At 42.5% G+C, this 13,174-nt stretch overlaps 1 protein-coding gene across 1 annotated transcript in view; it reads right to left on the bottom strand.

Annotated features, from left to right (window-relative positions):
• The window catches only part of SHC3 (SHC adaptor protein 3), a 150,884-nt gene that overhangs the window by 21,075 nt on the left and 116,635 nt on the right, over positions 1-13,174 (bottom strand). Inside the window, exons 10-11 of the mRNA XM_081238046.1 lie at positions 10,201-10,359; positions 6,216-6,511 (exon numbers count right to left, since the gene is read on the bottom strand). Coding sequence (XP_081094172.1) covers positions 6,216-6,511; positions 10,201-10,359 — 455 coding nt within the window. The remainder of the gene's footprint in view (positions 1-6,215; positions 6,512-10,200; positions 10,360-13,174) is intronic.

The following is a 13,174-nucleotide window of genomic DNA, read 5'->3' as shown; positions in this document are numbered from 1 at the left end:
ATCAAACAAATCAAAGTGTAGAGGGAAACAGAAAGAACGCTTCTACAGAGTGCGAATCTTAAGAGACACAATGAAATGCGTGATGTGGACCATCTATGGATTCTGATTCCAACAAATTTACTATAAAAAGAATATCTTTGAGATAATCAGGAAATTTTGAGTATGTTTAGTAATTAGTTTTGGCTTTTGTTGGCTATAACAATGACATGTTGTTGTTGTTGTTTTAATGTCCTTATTGGTAGAGATGCGTGCTAAGGTAGTTATAGTAGGAATGATAGGAGGCCCAGGACCTGTTATGAAATACCTTGCAAAGCTCCTCTTCCCCTTGCTTTCCTCTCCTTTTCGGTCCTAAGCGAACAAAAAGTCCAAATGTCAAGAAGACAGGTGTCTGTGCTGTGGGGGTCATGTAGCCACAAGGGCCCCAAATGGCATCCCGGAGTGCGGGCAGAGTGGGTGTGCCCAAGGGTTGGGTGGATGGATGGACTGGCACAGGGTGTCAGAAGCATCCATGCCAAGGAGAAGGTTGGGCAGCCCACTATGGAAGTCACAGCCAAGGACGGGGAGGGCGTGTATGTAAGAGGATCGAGCAGTGTGGGTGTCAAAACATGAACAGGGTGAGGAAGGAACCCATGTGGGGAGCAGTTGGGCAGAGGAGTCGAAATCCAGGCTTGGTGAGGAAGGTTTCCACCTACAAGGAAGTTCATCAAAGAGGTAAAAACATTAAGAATAATGGGAGTCAGGTTTCTCATTGTTGGAGAAGGGAGTCCCTTATTTGTTACGGCAGCACAGGCTAGACTGACTGGTACAAAGGGAATTTCAAAATAACAACAGGACTTTACTAAGTGGAGAGATCAGGGGGCTTTTTGTTTTCTTAATTACCCTGAGAAGAAAATAAAAACCTGATAAATGTGGATGTTGGATGGTTGTCATGGTTTGGTGAGTTCAGGAATGCAAAAGCCCCTGTACACGCTCTCAAACATGCCGTAACCTGAGACCACGTTAACGAAGCCCATGGAATACCCAGCAACATGCGGCCGTAGCTTGTTCAAATGCAAGCACAGTGACCACATCACTTTGCTGGTCCTTCAAGGGCAAAGTGGTGAATCAATGATAAATGACTCAGGGAATAATTTTAGACACAGAGGGCTGACTAAATGATTCTGAAAGATGTTGAAAAGAAAAAAAAGTGCACCAGACTCCATATCTGAGGCTGTTCCTACAGACCCACTCGCCGGCTTCTTTCCAGCTGCTGTTATCTAGGGTCGGTAGCCTCAGCACCTCTGCAGGAGCTCAGAAGCCCTGCCACAGTGATCCTTGTCACCCACATTTCCAGCACCCCCAGGCGCCCTCGTCTTGAACAATCAGTGCACAGTGGGAAGGCACATAGGTTGGTATACTCTGGAGTAAATTTAGACGTAGAACTGTTTTGCATCCTTACTTATCTGAGTAATCTGTTCTGCCAAGTTTCCGCCTTTATAGTCAGGGACCAACCAATTACCATGAAAATCAGATGAATAAATATTGAAGAGAATGTGTTCATCGTCTATTTTGGTGTCCTCAAAGCAAGGAAGTGACATTACGTTTTTAATTAAGTCTTTCATTTCCATTTTCTTTTTCAGCTAAAGCTGTCCTCCATAGGATCAATTAAGCTAGATAATCAGATCCAACAAAAAGCCCCCCAAAAGAACAGTTATTAGTAGGTGTGATTTACAGATTTTCCCAACCATACTGCAAATTTCTCCTCCAAAATTAAAGCTGTAGAGACAGCACAGCTTGGGGTGTTTGGGCTTGCTCAGACACCTAGTCTAACTTCATGTCCTCCTTGTCTTCTACATTATCTTGATACTGGTTCATGAATGTATAATATATTAGTAGTAGTACATATCTTTTGTAAATCATATTTTTGTCTATAAGGACTGAGTGAACAAAAAAATGAATCATCTTTGATCTATAACGAGGTATAATTTAGCTAATTTTTTTTTTTTTTTTTTGCGGTATGCAGGCCTCTCACTGCTGTGGCCTCTCCCGCTGCGGAGCACAGGCCCCGGACGCACAGGCCCAGCAGCCATGGCTCACGGGCCCAGCCGCTCCGCGGCATGTGGGATCTTCCCAGACTGGGCGGGGCACGAACCCGTGTCCCCTGCATCGGCAGGCAGACTCTCAACCACTGCGCCACCAGGCAAGCCCTAGCTAAATTTTAACTTTAAAAAAATACCTAAAATTTTCAACTGAAATATTTATATTCTCATAGGATTTCTATTTCCCTCCTATTTTCCTTTAGATAACTACAACTAATTTAATAGGCAGCCAATGCAAATGGAAAGAACTCTGGACAAAGTCTGTGTAGAAAATCTCATTTGTGACCCCAGGTCACCTTCTTTGGTCCTCAACTCCTAACCTGAAAAACCCTGAGGCTGATTTATGTATTCAGTTATCTAATGCTTATTGAACACCAGCTATGTGCCAGGCACTATTCTAGATGGTGGGAAATACTGCAATGAACAAGACTGCTACCCTCATGCAGATTATAGTCTAGTGGGGGAAATGAAATAATAAACAAATTAGCAAATAAATGAGTGCTTGTTTGTGACAAGTGCTTAAGGGTAAAAATAAATCAGGGTAAAGAAATAGGGGGTATCTAGGGGATTCTATTTGAGGTAAAATGGTGGGGGAAGTCTCCTCTGACCTGAGTAAGCCTAGATCATTGTAAGAGGTGTGTATAACCACGTGATCTTGACACCCAAACCAGACGAGCACACACAAGTGAAGGAAGCAAAGACAATGAAGACAGATTTCTCTTATGAACTGTGCCTGAAAAAATCCTAAAGGAAATATTAGGACTCCAAATCCATGATTACTATGTCAAGACCAAGCAGGGTTTATGCCAGGATGCAACATCAGAAAAATCTACCTGTGTAATTTCCCACATGAATGGACTTTAGGAAAAAAATCATGGTATTATCTCAAAAGCTGCTGAAGAAGCATTTGATAAAGTTCAATACTTATACATGATAAAAGTAGTTGGGCCATTAATATGTATAAATAGGTAATGAGAGCAGAGATTGCCATTTTAACTGGCTCATGGACATATCTCAGGTGCCAAAAACAATGCCTGGATTAGTAGTCATCCAGTACACATTTGTTGAGTGAATGAATGAATGAAGTCTTTTAGGTTGATAAGGACATCTACCAAAGCTTACATCATCCTTAAGGGAACAAAACCTCAAACATTCCTTCAGGTTGGAAACTGAACAAGGGCGCCCTCTCCTGGCCAATGCTCAAAGGTGCCCTCTAATGTCTGGGATTGGAAGGCAGGCGAAAAAACTCAGTGTTTGCAATGGCAATGACCGCTGGTCCAGTAAAACGACCGCAATCAGCAAAATTTCCAGGCTCAAGATCACACTACTTTCCTCTCCCTGCAGCCACAACTACTGAGAAAAAGTGATCAAAAATAACATACCACTTACAACAGGAACTAAAACTAGACACCCTAGGAAGTAACCTAACAATGGAAACAGAAGAACTTTCTGGAGAGAATTTTAAAATTCTAACAAAAGACATCTTAAAACTAAATAAGTGGAGACATGCCATGTTTATGGAGGTGATGATTTAGTATTGAAAAATGTCAGCTCGACCCAAATTAATCTGTAAATTCAGTGCAAGTCCTATCGAAACCCCAGCATGTATTTTTGGTGACTTGATAAACTGAATCTAAAATCAGAACAAAGAATAAAGGTCTAGAACAGCTAAGACAACTTATAAAAAGGAGACTCAAGAGGAAGGACGCACATCACCAGATATGAAGACAGTTTAAAGCCGTAACGACTAAAGCAGTATGGAACTTGCACAAGGAATAGACAGTCAAATCAGTAGAACAAAACTGAGAGTCCAGAAACTGACCCATGACACAGAGACTTAGTGTGTAATAGAAGGAGCATCACTACCACAGAGAAAAGATGAATTATTTGGTAAATAGTGATGGGGGAATTGGCTCACTACATGGCGATTTTTAAAATGTTGGGTCCTATCTTATATCATCTTCCAAAGTAACTTCAGTTGGAATTGAAAGGTAAATGTGAAAGATAAACAATAAAGCTAGTAGGAGAAAATATAGAGTACCATACATCTGTGATTTGTAGGTGAGAAACCTTTTAAAACTCAAAACTATAAACCATAAAGGGGAAAATTGATGGATTCAGCTACATTTCCCCCCAAAAAGACTTTTATCTGATGAAGAATGTCACAGACACAACTATCTGATAGGTGAAGATGTGGGAGAGTACATATGGAGATTCCATTGCTGGAATAAACTCAAGAAAACCCAATAAGAAGATTAAAAGAGAAACATGGGGGAAAGATAGGAACATAAAATTTATGGAGAAACCTGTTAAAGTGCAATCAAAGAATTGCACAGCAAACAATGAGACATCACTTCACTCCTCACCCGCACCAGATTAGCAAAACTAGATAGAGAAGGGGTGGGTGTGGGACCCTCACACTCTGCTGCTGTGCATGTCAGTAGCCCAGCCATTCTGGAAGCAGATGCAACCCCTGATGACATTAGATGTATGTCCATCCTGTGATCAATACACTCCTGGGATATGCCCCAGAGAGACCGTCCCAGGTGCAGGGGAAACAGGCATGAGGTTTGCAGCACCTTCAGTTTTTCAATCCTTCACAAGAGAGCTCAGGAAGTGATGTGCAGATGGTGTATCCAGTGAGCCCCAGATGGCCCACCCAAGTAACAATTCAGTATACGGAAGGCACCACTGACAGATCTTAAAAACACGTACCGGAGGGAAAAAGAAAGAAATGATTTGTGGAATAACATCATGTTTGTTTGCAAATTTCTGAAACACACAAACACAAAATATGTATTTTCCCTGGTGTGCATATATGTAAAAAAAAATCCACACAACGAAAGAAGGTGAATTGGATATATGTTACATTCATGGGGAGTGGTTCCCCAGCTGGAGAGTGGAAGGGAAGAGAAGAAAAGGTGCAGAGGTCTAGGGAGCTGAGGTGTGCAGGCAACTTAGTCTAGACACCTGAGGCAACAAATCATCTCAGGTAACACCGCCTCTTTCCCCAAACACACACAGTTAAATTGTGTCCAAGTCCAAAGGAAGACTGTCTTCATTCCTACCTGTCAATCAAAAAATGCAACGTCCTTCATAGAGAACAGACTTGTGGTTGCCAAGGGGAAGGGGAGGTTGGGGAGGAAAGGATTAGAAGTTTGGGTTTAGCAGATGCAAACTATTATATATAGAATGGATAAACAGCAAGGTCCTACTGTAGAACACAGGGAACTATATTCAGTATCTTGTGATAAATCATCATGGAAAAGAATATGAAAAAGAATATATATATATATATATATATATATATGCATAACTAAGTCACTTTACTGTACAGCAGAAATTAACACAACATTGTGAGTCAACTACACTTCAATAAATTTTTTTTTAAATGCCATGTTCTTAACCACTATTGAGATAACTACCTGCTGCTTTGTTTTCACTGGATAAAAAAATTTTAAACAACAATCCTGGAATTTACTCAATGGCTAGGCTAAGGTAACTACATTTATTAAACTTAGTAATTCTTGGACTGTGCCAGGGTGAAGTCAAATTTATTTATTGACTGAAAGATGGTATATTCAGTCAACCCCATAGAATTATTCAGACACAACTGTATTGCCAGGAAGTGCCAAAATCACTGTCATGAGGTATTACTTCTCTGGGTGGGAAAGCAAGAGACTAATGAATAGGAGGCTTACTTACTGCTTCATCACATTTTATAACCTGCAAATTAAAGACTGGTGATTCAACTTGTAGAGATATTTGAGGTAAATATTAAAAGCCCAGGAGCCCTGTACTTCTTTGTCCACTATGAACGTATTTGGAAAGAAAACTTTCTCAGTGTTTGTATTTATTTTAAAGAACATGAGAATTAAGCCTTTCAACCTGGGCCCTGGGGATTTCCAAGTTTTATAACTTGCACAGGGGGCCCTGACCATGGTATTCCTGTAGCCTGGCTCTGGCCTGAAAGCATAAGTCCTCTGGGCCTGGTCTCCAGGGCCCTGGAGAAATGACCATCAGGACTTAGCAGGCATATGTGAGTAGAGGAGGGAAAGTGGCCCCCAGTGCAGTGACCCAGGGTAGACTGTCGGAGGGAGGTTGGCCAGTGCAGGCCACACTCCGCCCTGTGCTCACCGTGCCTTCCGGGTCCACGAGCAGCAGGTGCTTGGCCTGGCCATTGTGCATGCCAGTGAGGACAAAGGAGCCTGGGTTGGTGGTGCTCTTCCTGACCAGGAAGTCTCCGTCTCTCTTCAGTAGCCCCTCTGCCTCCTTCCTGCTCATCTCCCCTTGGTACCAAGGCTCTGCTTTCAGCTCTTCCAGCATCTTGGCATCCGGGGCTTTGGGTGAGATGGGGCTGATGCACTCCACGGAGGCTGCCTTGCTCAACAGAGGCCCCAAGGACTGGTTCTTGAGAGCATCTTCAAAAGGTTCTGCCAAAAACATTTGCCAGCAACACATTAATCCCAAGGAGAACAAATGATAGACAGTACAGTGTGAGGGTTGGAAATGCAAAGGCAATTTCTACCAGAAAAATAAGAAGTAGAGAAAAATGACTGGCTGGTAATACAAGACTCATCATAACAAGCATTTGAAAGCAAAGCCCAAATCTTGGCATGACTCATTCTGATGAGTCTGCTTTCCCAAGACAGCTGGGCATTGTGTCTTGTGCCAAAGACTCAAGCACACCCTTTGCCTCACTAGTTAGAATGACTCCCTTTTTGCACGCTGCAAGAGGCCATGAATATTACATGCCATCTACTTTCTCTGGAACATTGGCTAGCCTCTTCAACAAATGTGTTCTCTTCTGAATAAAAACCTGCCAATACCAAAGAAAATACACAAAGGAAGAGAAAAGTTGCAAGGTTTTGATTTCATGCAAAACTGAAACCCAGCCCAACAAGTGTTTCTTTCAAAATTTTTGTATTAGGTGAATTCTTAAAAGAGAAGAAAACTGACATTTATTGGGTGCCTTTTGTGTGACTTGCCCCAGGCTAGGAGCTCTACCTCCCCTTGACCTTCACTTGTTTCCCTGTAGAAAAAGGCTCTTGTGTGAGTGTTTGAGATTGAGCTTGACTTTATGCCCTTCAGAACATACTTCTCACTGCAGGCCATGGCTCTAACGGCAACAAATATCAGCGGTAAGAGAAGTCACCAGGCTCATCTAATTAAATCTCAATGTTCGATTTTCAAACAAGGCAATATGTACAACAGCACTCTGAAAAATGCCCACAGTGCCACACAAGTGTAAGCTGTTGTGATGATTATTTAGGACCCCACTGCCAACCTGCCACAATGCAAGCACCACAAGAACAAGAATGGTTCTCTCCTGGGCACAGCTACATCCCTCTAGTCCAACATTGTTCCTGGGACATAGTTTGTACCCATAAATATTCAGTGAGTGCTGTAAAATCAGACCAGTTTGCTAAATGTTGGTAGAGAATGGGCAGATGTGAAGTGAATACATGAAACCAAAACTAAATCATTTTGACACTTGTTAAATGATTTACAGATTTGGGGCAAAAAAGAGGTTAAAACTATGGACTAAAATTCTGTTCGTAGATTTTCTCTTTTTATGCTACTTTTTTTCCCTGATTACCTGGAGTAGTTGAAAATTTGTATTCTGTTCCTGTACCATCACCATCATCACCACCATCACCATCACCACAGCATCATCACCACCATCATAATCACCATCACCTCAGCCCCACCACTAGCATCAACATCATCACCATCACTATCAACATCATCATCACCATCATCATCATCACCAACACCACTATCACCATCTTATCATTATTATCACCTTCATTACCACCATTACCATCATCACCATCACCATATCATTATCCTCATCACCATCACTGCCATCACCATCACCACAACATCATCACCATCATAATCACCATCACCTCAGCCCCACCACTAGCACCAACATCATCACCATCACTATCAACATCATCATCACCATCATCATCATCACCAACACCACTAACACCATCTTATCATTATTATCACCTTCATTACCACTATTACCATCATCACCATCACCATGTCATTACCTTCATCACCATCACCACCATCACCATCACCACAATCATCAGCATCACCACCACCATCAGTACCATTACCATCACTATCAGCACCACTACCACCATCATTATTTAGCTATAGTGGTTCAAGATAAACACAGAGTGCTAGGTCTATCTTTCCATACTTTTCAATAGATACTAGCCTCTCCAGGGCTCTTTATACTTTCGGTTTCCCCTTCTCTAGTTTTGGGAGTAGGAGTAGAAATTGATGGATGAAAAAAGGGAGGTCTGGCGTTCATTTTTCCCATCTCAAACCCCAGCCCAATCTAACTCTCCTCAGGCTCTGGGGCCAAGAGTCACTGGTATATTGACTAAATTAAACAGTGAAAATTGTCTGACCATAAATACAACTACTAAACTGAAGTTGGGAGATATCGTTACAACAGGAGTTACCACTTTGCTCTGCATCTTGAGAAGTTGCTTCATACCTCCTAGGCTATTTCCACATTTTTTTAAATGAAGAGATTAGACGAGATGATTCTACAGTTCTTCTGGCTCTGGTGATTTTTAAAATCAGAATGGGAGTCCAGTGACCCATTCTGGGGAAAAATAGACTTTTGTTGTCATAGTACAGCCTGATTATAAAAGCACTCAGCCCTGTCCTCACCCACATACAATACCAGGTATGTATTGTATGTGGTGAACCAGCAGTGAAGTTACCAAACCTCTAGGGTTCTCTGTTTCCTCCTCTATAAAATGGTAATAATAATAATATCTACCCGTAGGACTATTGCAAAAATTAAATAAAATAATAAGCACCTAACCACGTGGTAGAAACTCACTAAGTGCTAGTCTCCTCTCCCTCCCTCTTCAACCTGTAAAATTCTCAAGGAAATTGAAAAAGAAATTTGGGGATGTAAAGCTGTTCATGAGCTTGGGAAGCTCTTTCAAAATTCCTTAACAACAATTTGCACTTTCATTAATCAGTTCACAGATGATTTATTTTTCCCAATCTATATGCCAAACAGAGGTCCATGGTACACATCATACTACAGAGCAATCAACAGGAGCTTGGGGTTACTCTTCTTATCCCATTTTATTTTTCATCAGAGTACCTGTCACTACCTGTAACACACAGTGGTTATTTAAACTTCATGGGAGTTGGGACTTTGTCTATTTGGTTTTCCTGTATATCCCCAGTAAGTAGACTAGTATTTGACACATGGTAGGTGTTCAGTAGAGTGGAAGAAGGGGAGAGAAAAAGTGAGAGGGAAAGTGAGTGTATGTAGGCAAACAAGAGGGTATATTACAATTTCTTGCTTATATGTTAGTCTTATTCAACAGCCTAACAGCTCTATGAAAACAGGGGCCAAGCCATTTCATCTTGGCATCCTTAAAACTGATACAGTATTTGGCACACAATTAATACCTAAGTATTATCCAATAATACTTAATAATAATAATAATAATTAATAATAATAATAATAAATAATAATCCAATTAATACCTAAGTGAATAAATAAATGAATGCGTTTATGTATATCATTTGTCTCAATACGATCTTCAAGAGCAAAGTCAATTATAAAACGGAGGTGGGGGGACTTCCCTTGTGGTCCAGTGGTTAAGAATCCGCCTTCCAATGCAGGAGACGCGGGTTCGATCCCTGGTCGGGGAACTAAGATCCCACATGCCGTGGGGCAACTAATCCTGCATGCTGCAACTACTGAGCCCATGTGCTCTGGAGCCTGCATGCCACAACTGGAGAGAAATCGGCATGCCACCACGAAGATCCCATGTGCTGCAACTAAGACCCAACACGGCCAAATAAATTAACTAATTAAAAAAAAAAAAAAAAGAGGGGGAAACTGCTTTGCCTCTGGACTGCAGAGAAGGTTGTAATTCCAAAGCAGGGGTCGGCCAAGTTCAAAGCCTTGAAAAGCTCAATCATAACCCAGAAAAAGACAGCTCATCAGTGTCATTAATCAAAACCCCACTAGAAGAAAATTCAGTAACTGCACAGATTTCAAACAAAAGACAATGTAAAAAAACAGCCTCAAAAGAGAAAAATCCAGTGGCAAATGGAAACCCACTCATGTCAAAGAGGTCTTTCCGTGGACTGCTTTCTGCACTGCTGCCCGTGGCCAGCCCAGCCTGCAGCGGGATGCACTGGGTGTTGACATAGGTGGGGGCTTCTCCTGTAGGGGCCACATGCGATTTCCTTTCCGGCATGCTGTAGATGTCCAAGGACCCTGCAACAAGAAAACAGCCCTCTTTTCTCTTCTGATTGTAATGCTATTCACGTTAAGCTATCCAGTGATTCACAGAAAAGTTCCTTTAGCCCATTCATAAGAAGATCCTTCTTTCAGATGCCCATCCGTTAAGTCTCCTCTCTGATCCTCTCACACCCTGTTGTACTCTGCTAGGATGCTCTCCACTCCTTCCTGTCAAAATGGGACCTACTGGCCCAGGATGATGGACGCCGTGAAGGTTAGGAGCCTTACCAAGACCCTAGGCACCTCTGACCTGGGCTGGGGGAGTGGCGGGGGTGGGTGCACACCTGCTGCAGAAGCTGCCTCAGCCTCCTCATCCCCTTTACAAAGGCCTGAGATCAAAATCACTGAGCAGGGCTTCCCTGGTGGCGCAGTGGTTGAGAGTCCGCCTGCCGATGCAGGGAACACGGGTTTGTGCCCCGGTCCGGGAAGATCCCACATGCCGCGGAGCGGCTAGGCCCGTGAGCCATGGCCACTGAGACTGCGCGTCCGGAGCCTGTGCTCCGCAACGGGAGAGGCCACAACAGTGAGAGTCCCACATACCGCAAAAAAAAAAAAAAAAAAAAAAAAAAACTGAGCAGAAGAACAACGGGCCTTATTTTCATTGCTCTTTTTTTAAGTGTAGGGGAATGCTTCATTATCTTAACTCCATTAGAAATGCACTGCAGGTGCTGTGACCCCCTTTTATTAGAAAGTTACTTCCTCATGAATGAGGCACCTTCCTTATAAAACAGAGTCAGGCTTGTGCCTTCATGGGACTTCCCAACTGGACCAAGACTCTGTCAAGGCAGGGTCAGGCTGTCCCTGTTCTTGTTGCCTGAGGCGAATGAAGTGTGTCGCCCTGCTTGAGCCACTATCCGATTCTTTGTATGGGATCGCTGTTTCTAACAGGCTTCCACAGACACTCTCAAGATCGCCTTGGGCCTGGAGAGAGGTCACCTCTCCAGGTGGTGGGCTGCGGAAGTTGGCTCAATCCAGCTGGCAAGAGTGGGTTCAGGGCTTTTGGAGAAGTCTTCCCAAGAGCCCACTGAAGGACTTTTGGCAGCACCACTGTCTCTGGCCTGCAAGCGTGAGAATGCAGGTGTCCTGCGAAAATCCCGTCTCTGGGGAGCATCTCCACAAATTCCTGAGCTGTGTCTACTCCTCTCCCTGGATGTGGTTTCTATGTGTCACTGGTCGTTCCTGAGCTACGAGTCCTGGCTTAGGGATGACTGTCTGCCGTTCAGACGTCTGTATGAACTGCAGACAACTCAGTCTGTAAAAATGACTTTACAAACTAATCTTTAAAAAGATCAAAAGCCCAATGAATAAGTTGCTGACGACGGCCCTTTCCCACTTCCGACAGTGGCAGGTGCTGAGTCGGGGACAGGGAGACACACCCTCCCTGGTGTTGGTACCCAGAATTCAGTTTCATTTAGGGGAAATGGCTTCTACCAGATCAATAAGGAACACTTGTATTTGTTCTATGGAAAAGATATTTATTGCTTACAAATAAGAACTTGACATTTATTTATTCTCTTTACACAAGAACTTGTGTAAGGCTCATTTTTGCCCTGGTGAACTTCTTACATTGTCTGTTCTTGGAACAGGCTGGAATAACTTGAATATCAAAAAAGACCTCATTTTCAAATAAACCTGATGAATTTTCAATAGAGTAAATATTTCATATAAGTAATGTGTCTCCTTTAGTCTTTAGCAGTTATATGTCTATGTACGCAATTGCTGTATAATACTTTTTAAATGTATATAGAACAAAGATGAAAAATGTTAAAAAAAAAGTGCCTCTGGCAAAGTTATAACTTTAATGTGCTATTTCCATCCTATTCTGAGATAGAGCCATGTGGTGTACTGACTGGGTTTTAGGGATTATTGGCTGGGCAGTATGGATGGGTCATCTTTCAGCTGGGGAAGGCAAGACATGAAATTCTTTCACCAGGGGGAAATTTTAAAAATATATTGTCAAGGGTTTCCCTGGTGGCGCAGTGGTTGAGAGTCTGCCTGACAATGCAGGGGACACGGGTTCGTGCCCCGGTCCAGGAAGATCCCAGATGCCTTGGAGCGGCTGGGCCCGTGAGCCATGGCCACTAGGCCTGCGCGTCTGGAGCCTGTGCTCCACAACGGGAGAGGCCACAACAGTGGGAGGCCCGTGTAACGCAAAAAAAAAAAAAAAAAATATATATATATATATATATATATATACATATATATATATACATATATATATATATACATATATATATATACATATATATATACACACATATATATATACACACATATATATATATATATATATATATATATATATATGGTCAATTACTCGCCAGTACAAATGGCAATAATGAATGGAAAAGCCTTAATGTTAAACCAACAAATGTAAATTTCTATACCCAGAAGTGTACATTGGATTTAGCTCATTTGTCACTCCATCTCCTCCAGGCCCTGAACAGTTAGTGGTCAGGGCCCCAGAGCTATTGAAAATGATAGAAATGTTTGAGGTGGGAAAAAGTTTAAAATTAAAAGAGACTTTAAAATTGTATGTATACATACACACACATATATGTATGTGTAGAAATAACTGTCTAGAGAATAGAGACATGTTAGCGGTTAGTTTAAATTAAATGGTCCTTAAATAGCCATATAATTTTTTTGTGTGTGTGTGGTACGCGGGCCTCTCACTGTTGTGGCCTCTCCCGTTGCAGAGCACAGGCTCCAGACGCGCAGGCTCAGCGGCCACGGCTCAGGGGCCCAGCCGCTCCGCGGCATGTGGGATCCTCCCGGACCGGGGCACGAA

The sequence above is a fragment of the Mesoplodon bidens genome (assembly GCF_964165515.1).
Source record: "Mesoplodon bidens genome assembly, chromosome: 6".
Classification (NCBI taxonomy): domain Eukaryota; kingdom Metazoa; phylum Chordata; class Mammalia; order Artiodactyla; family Ziphiidae; genus Mesoplodon; species Mesoplodon bidens.
This window is presented reverse-complemented; position numbering and strand designations above follow the sequence as displayed.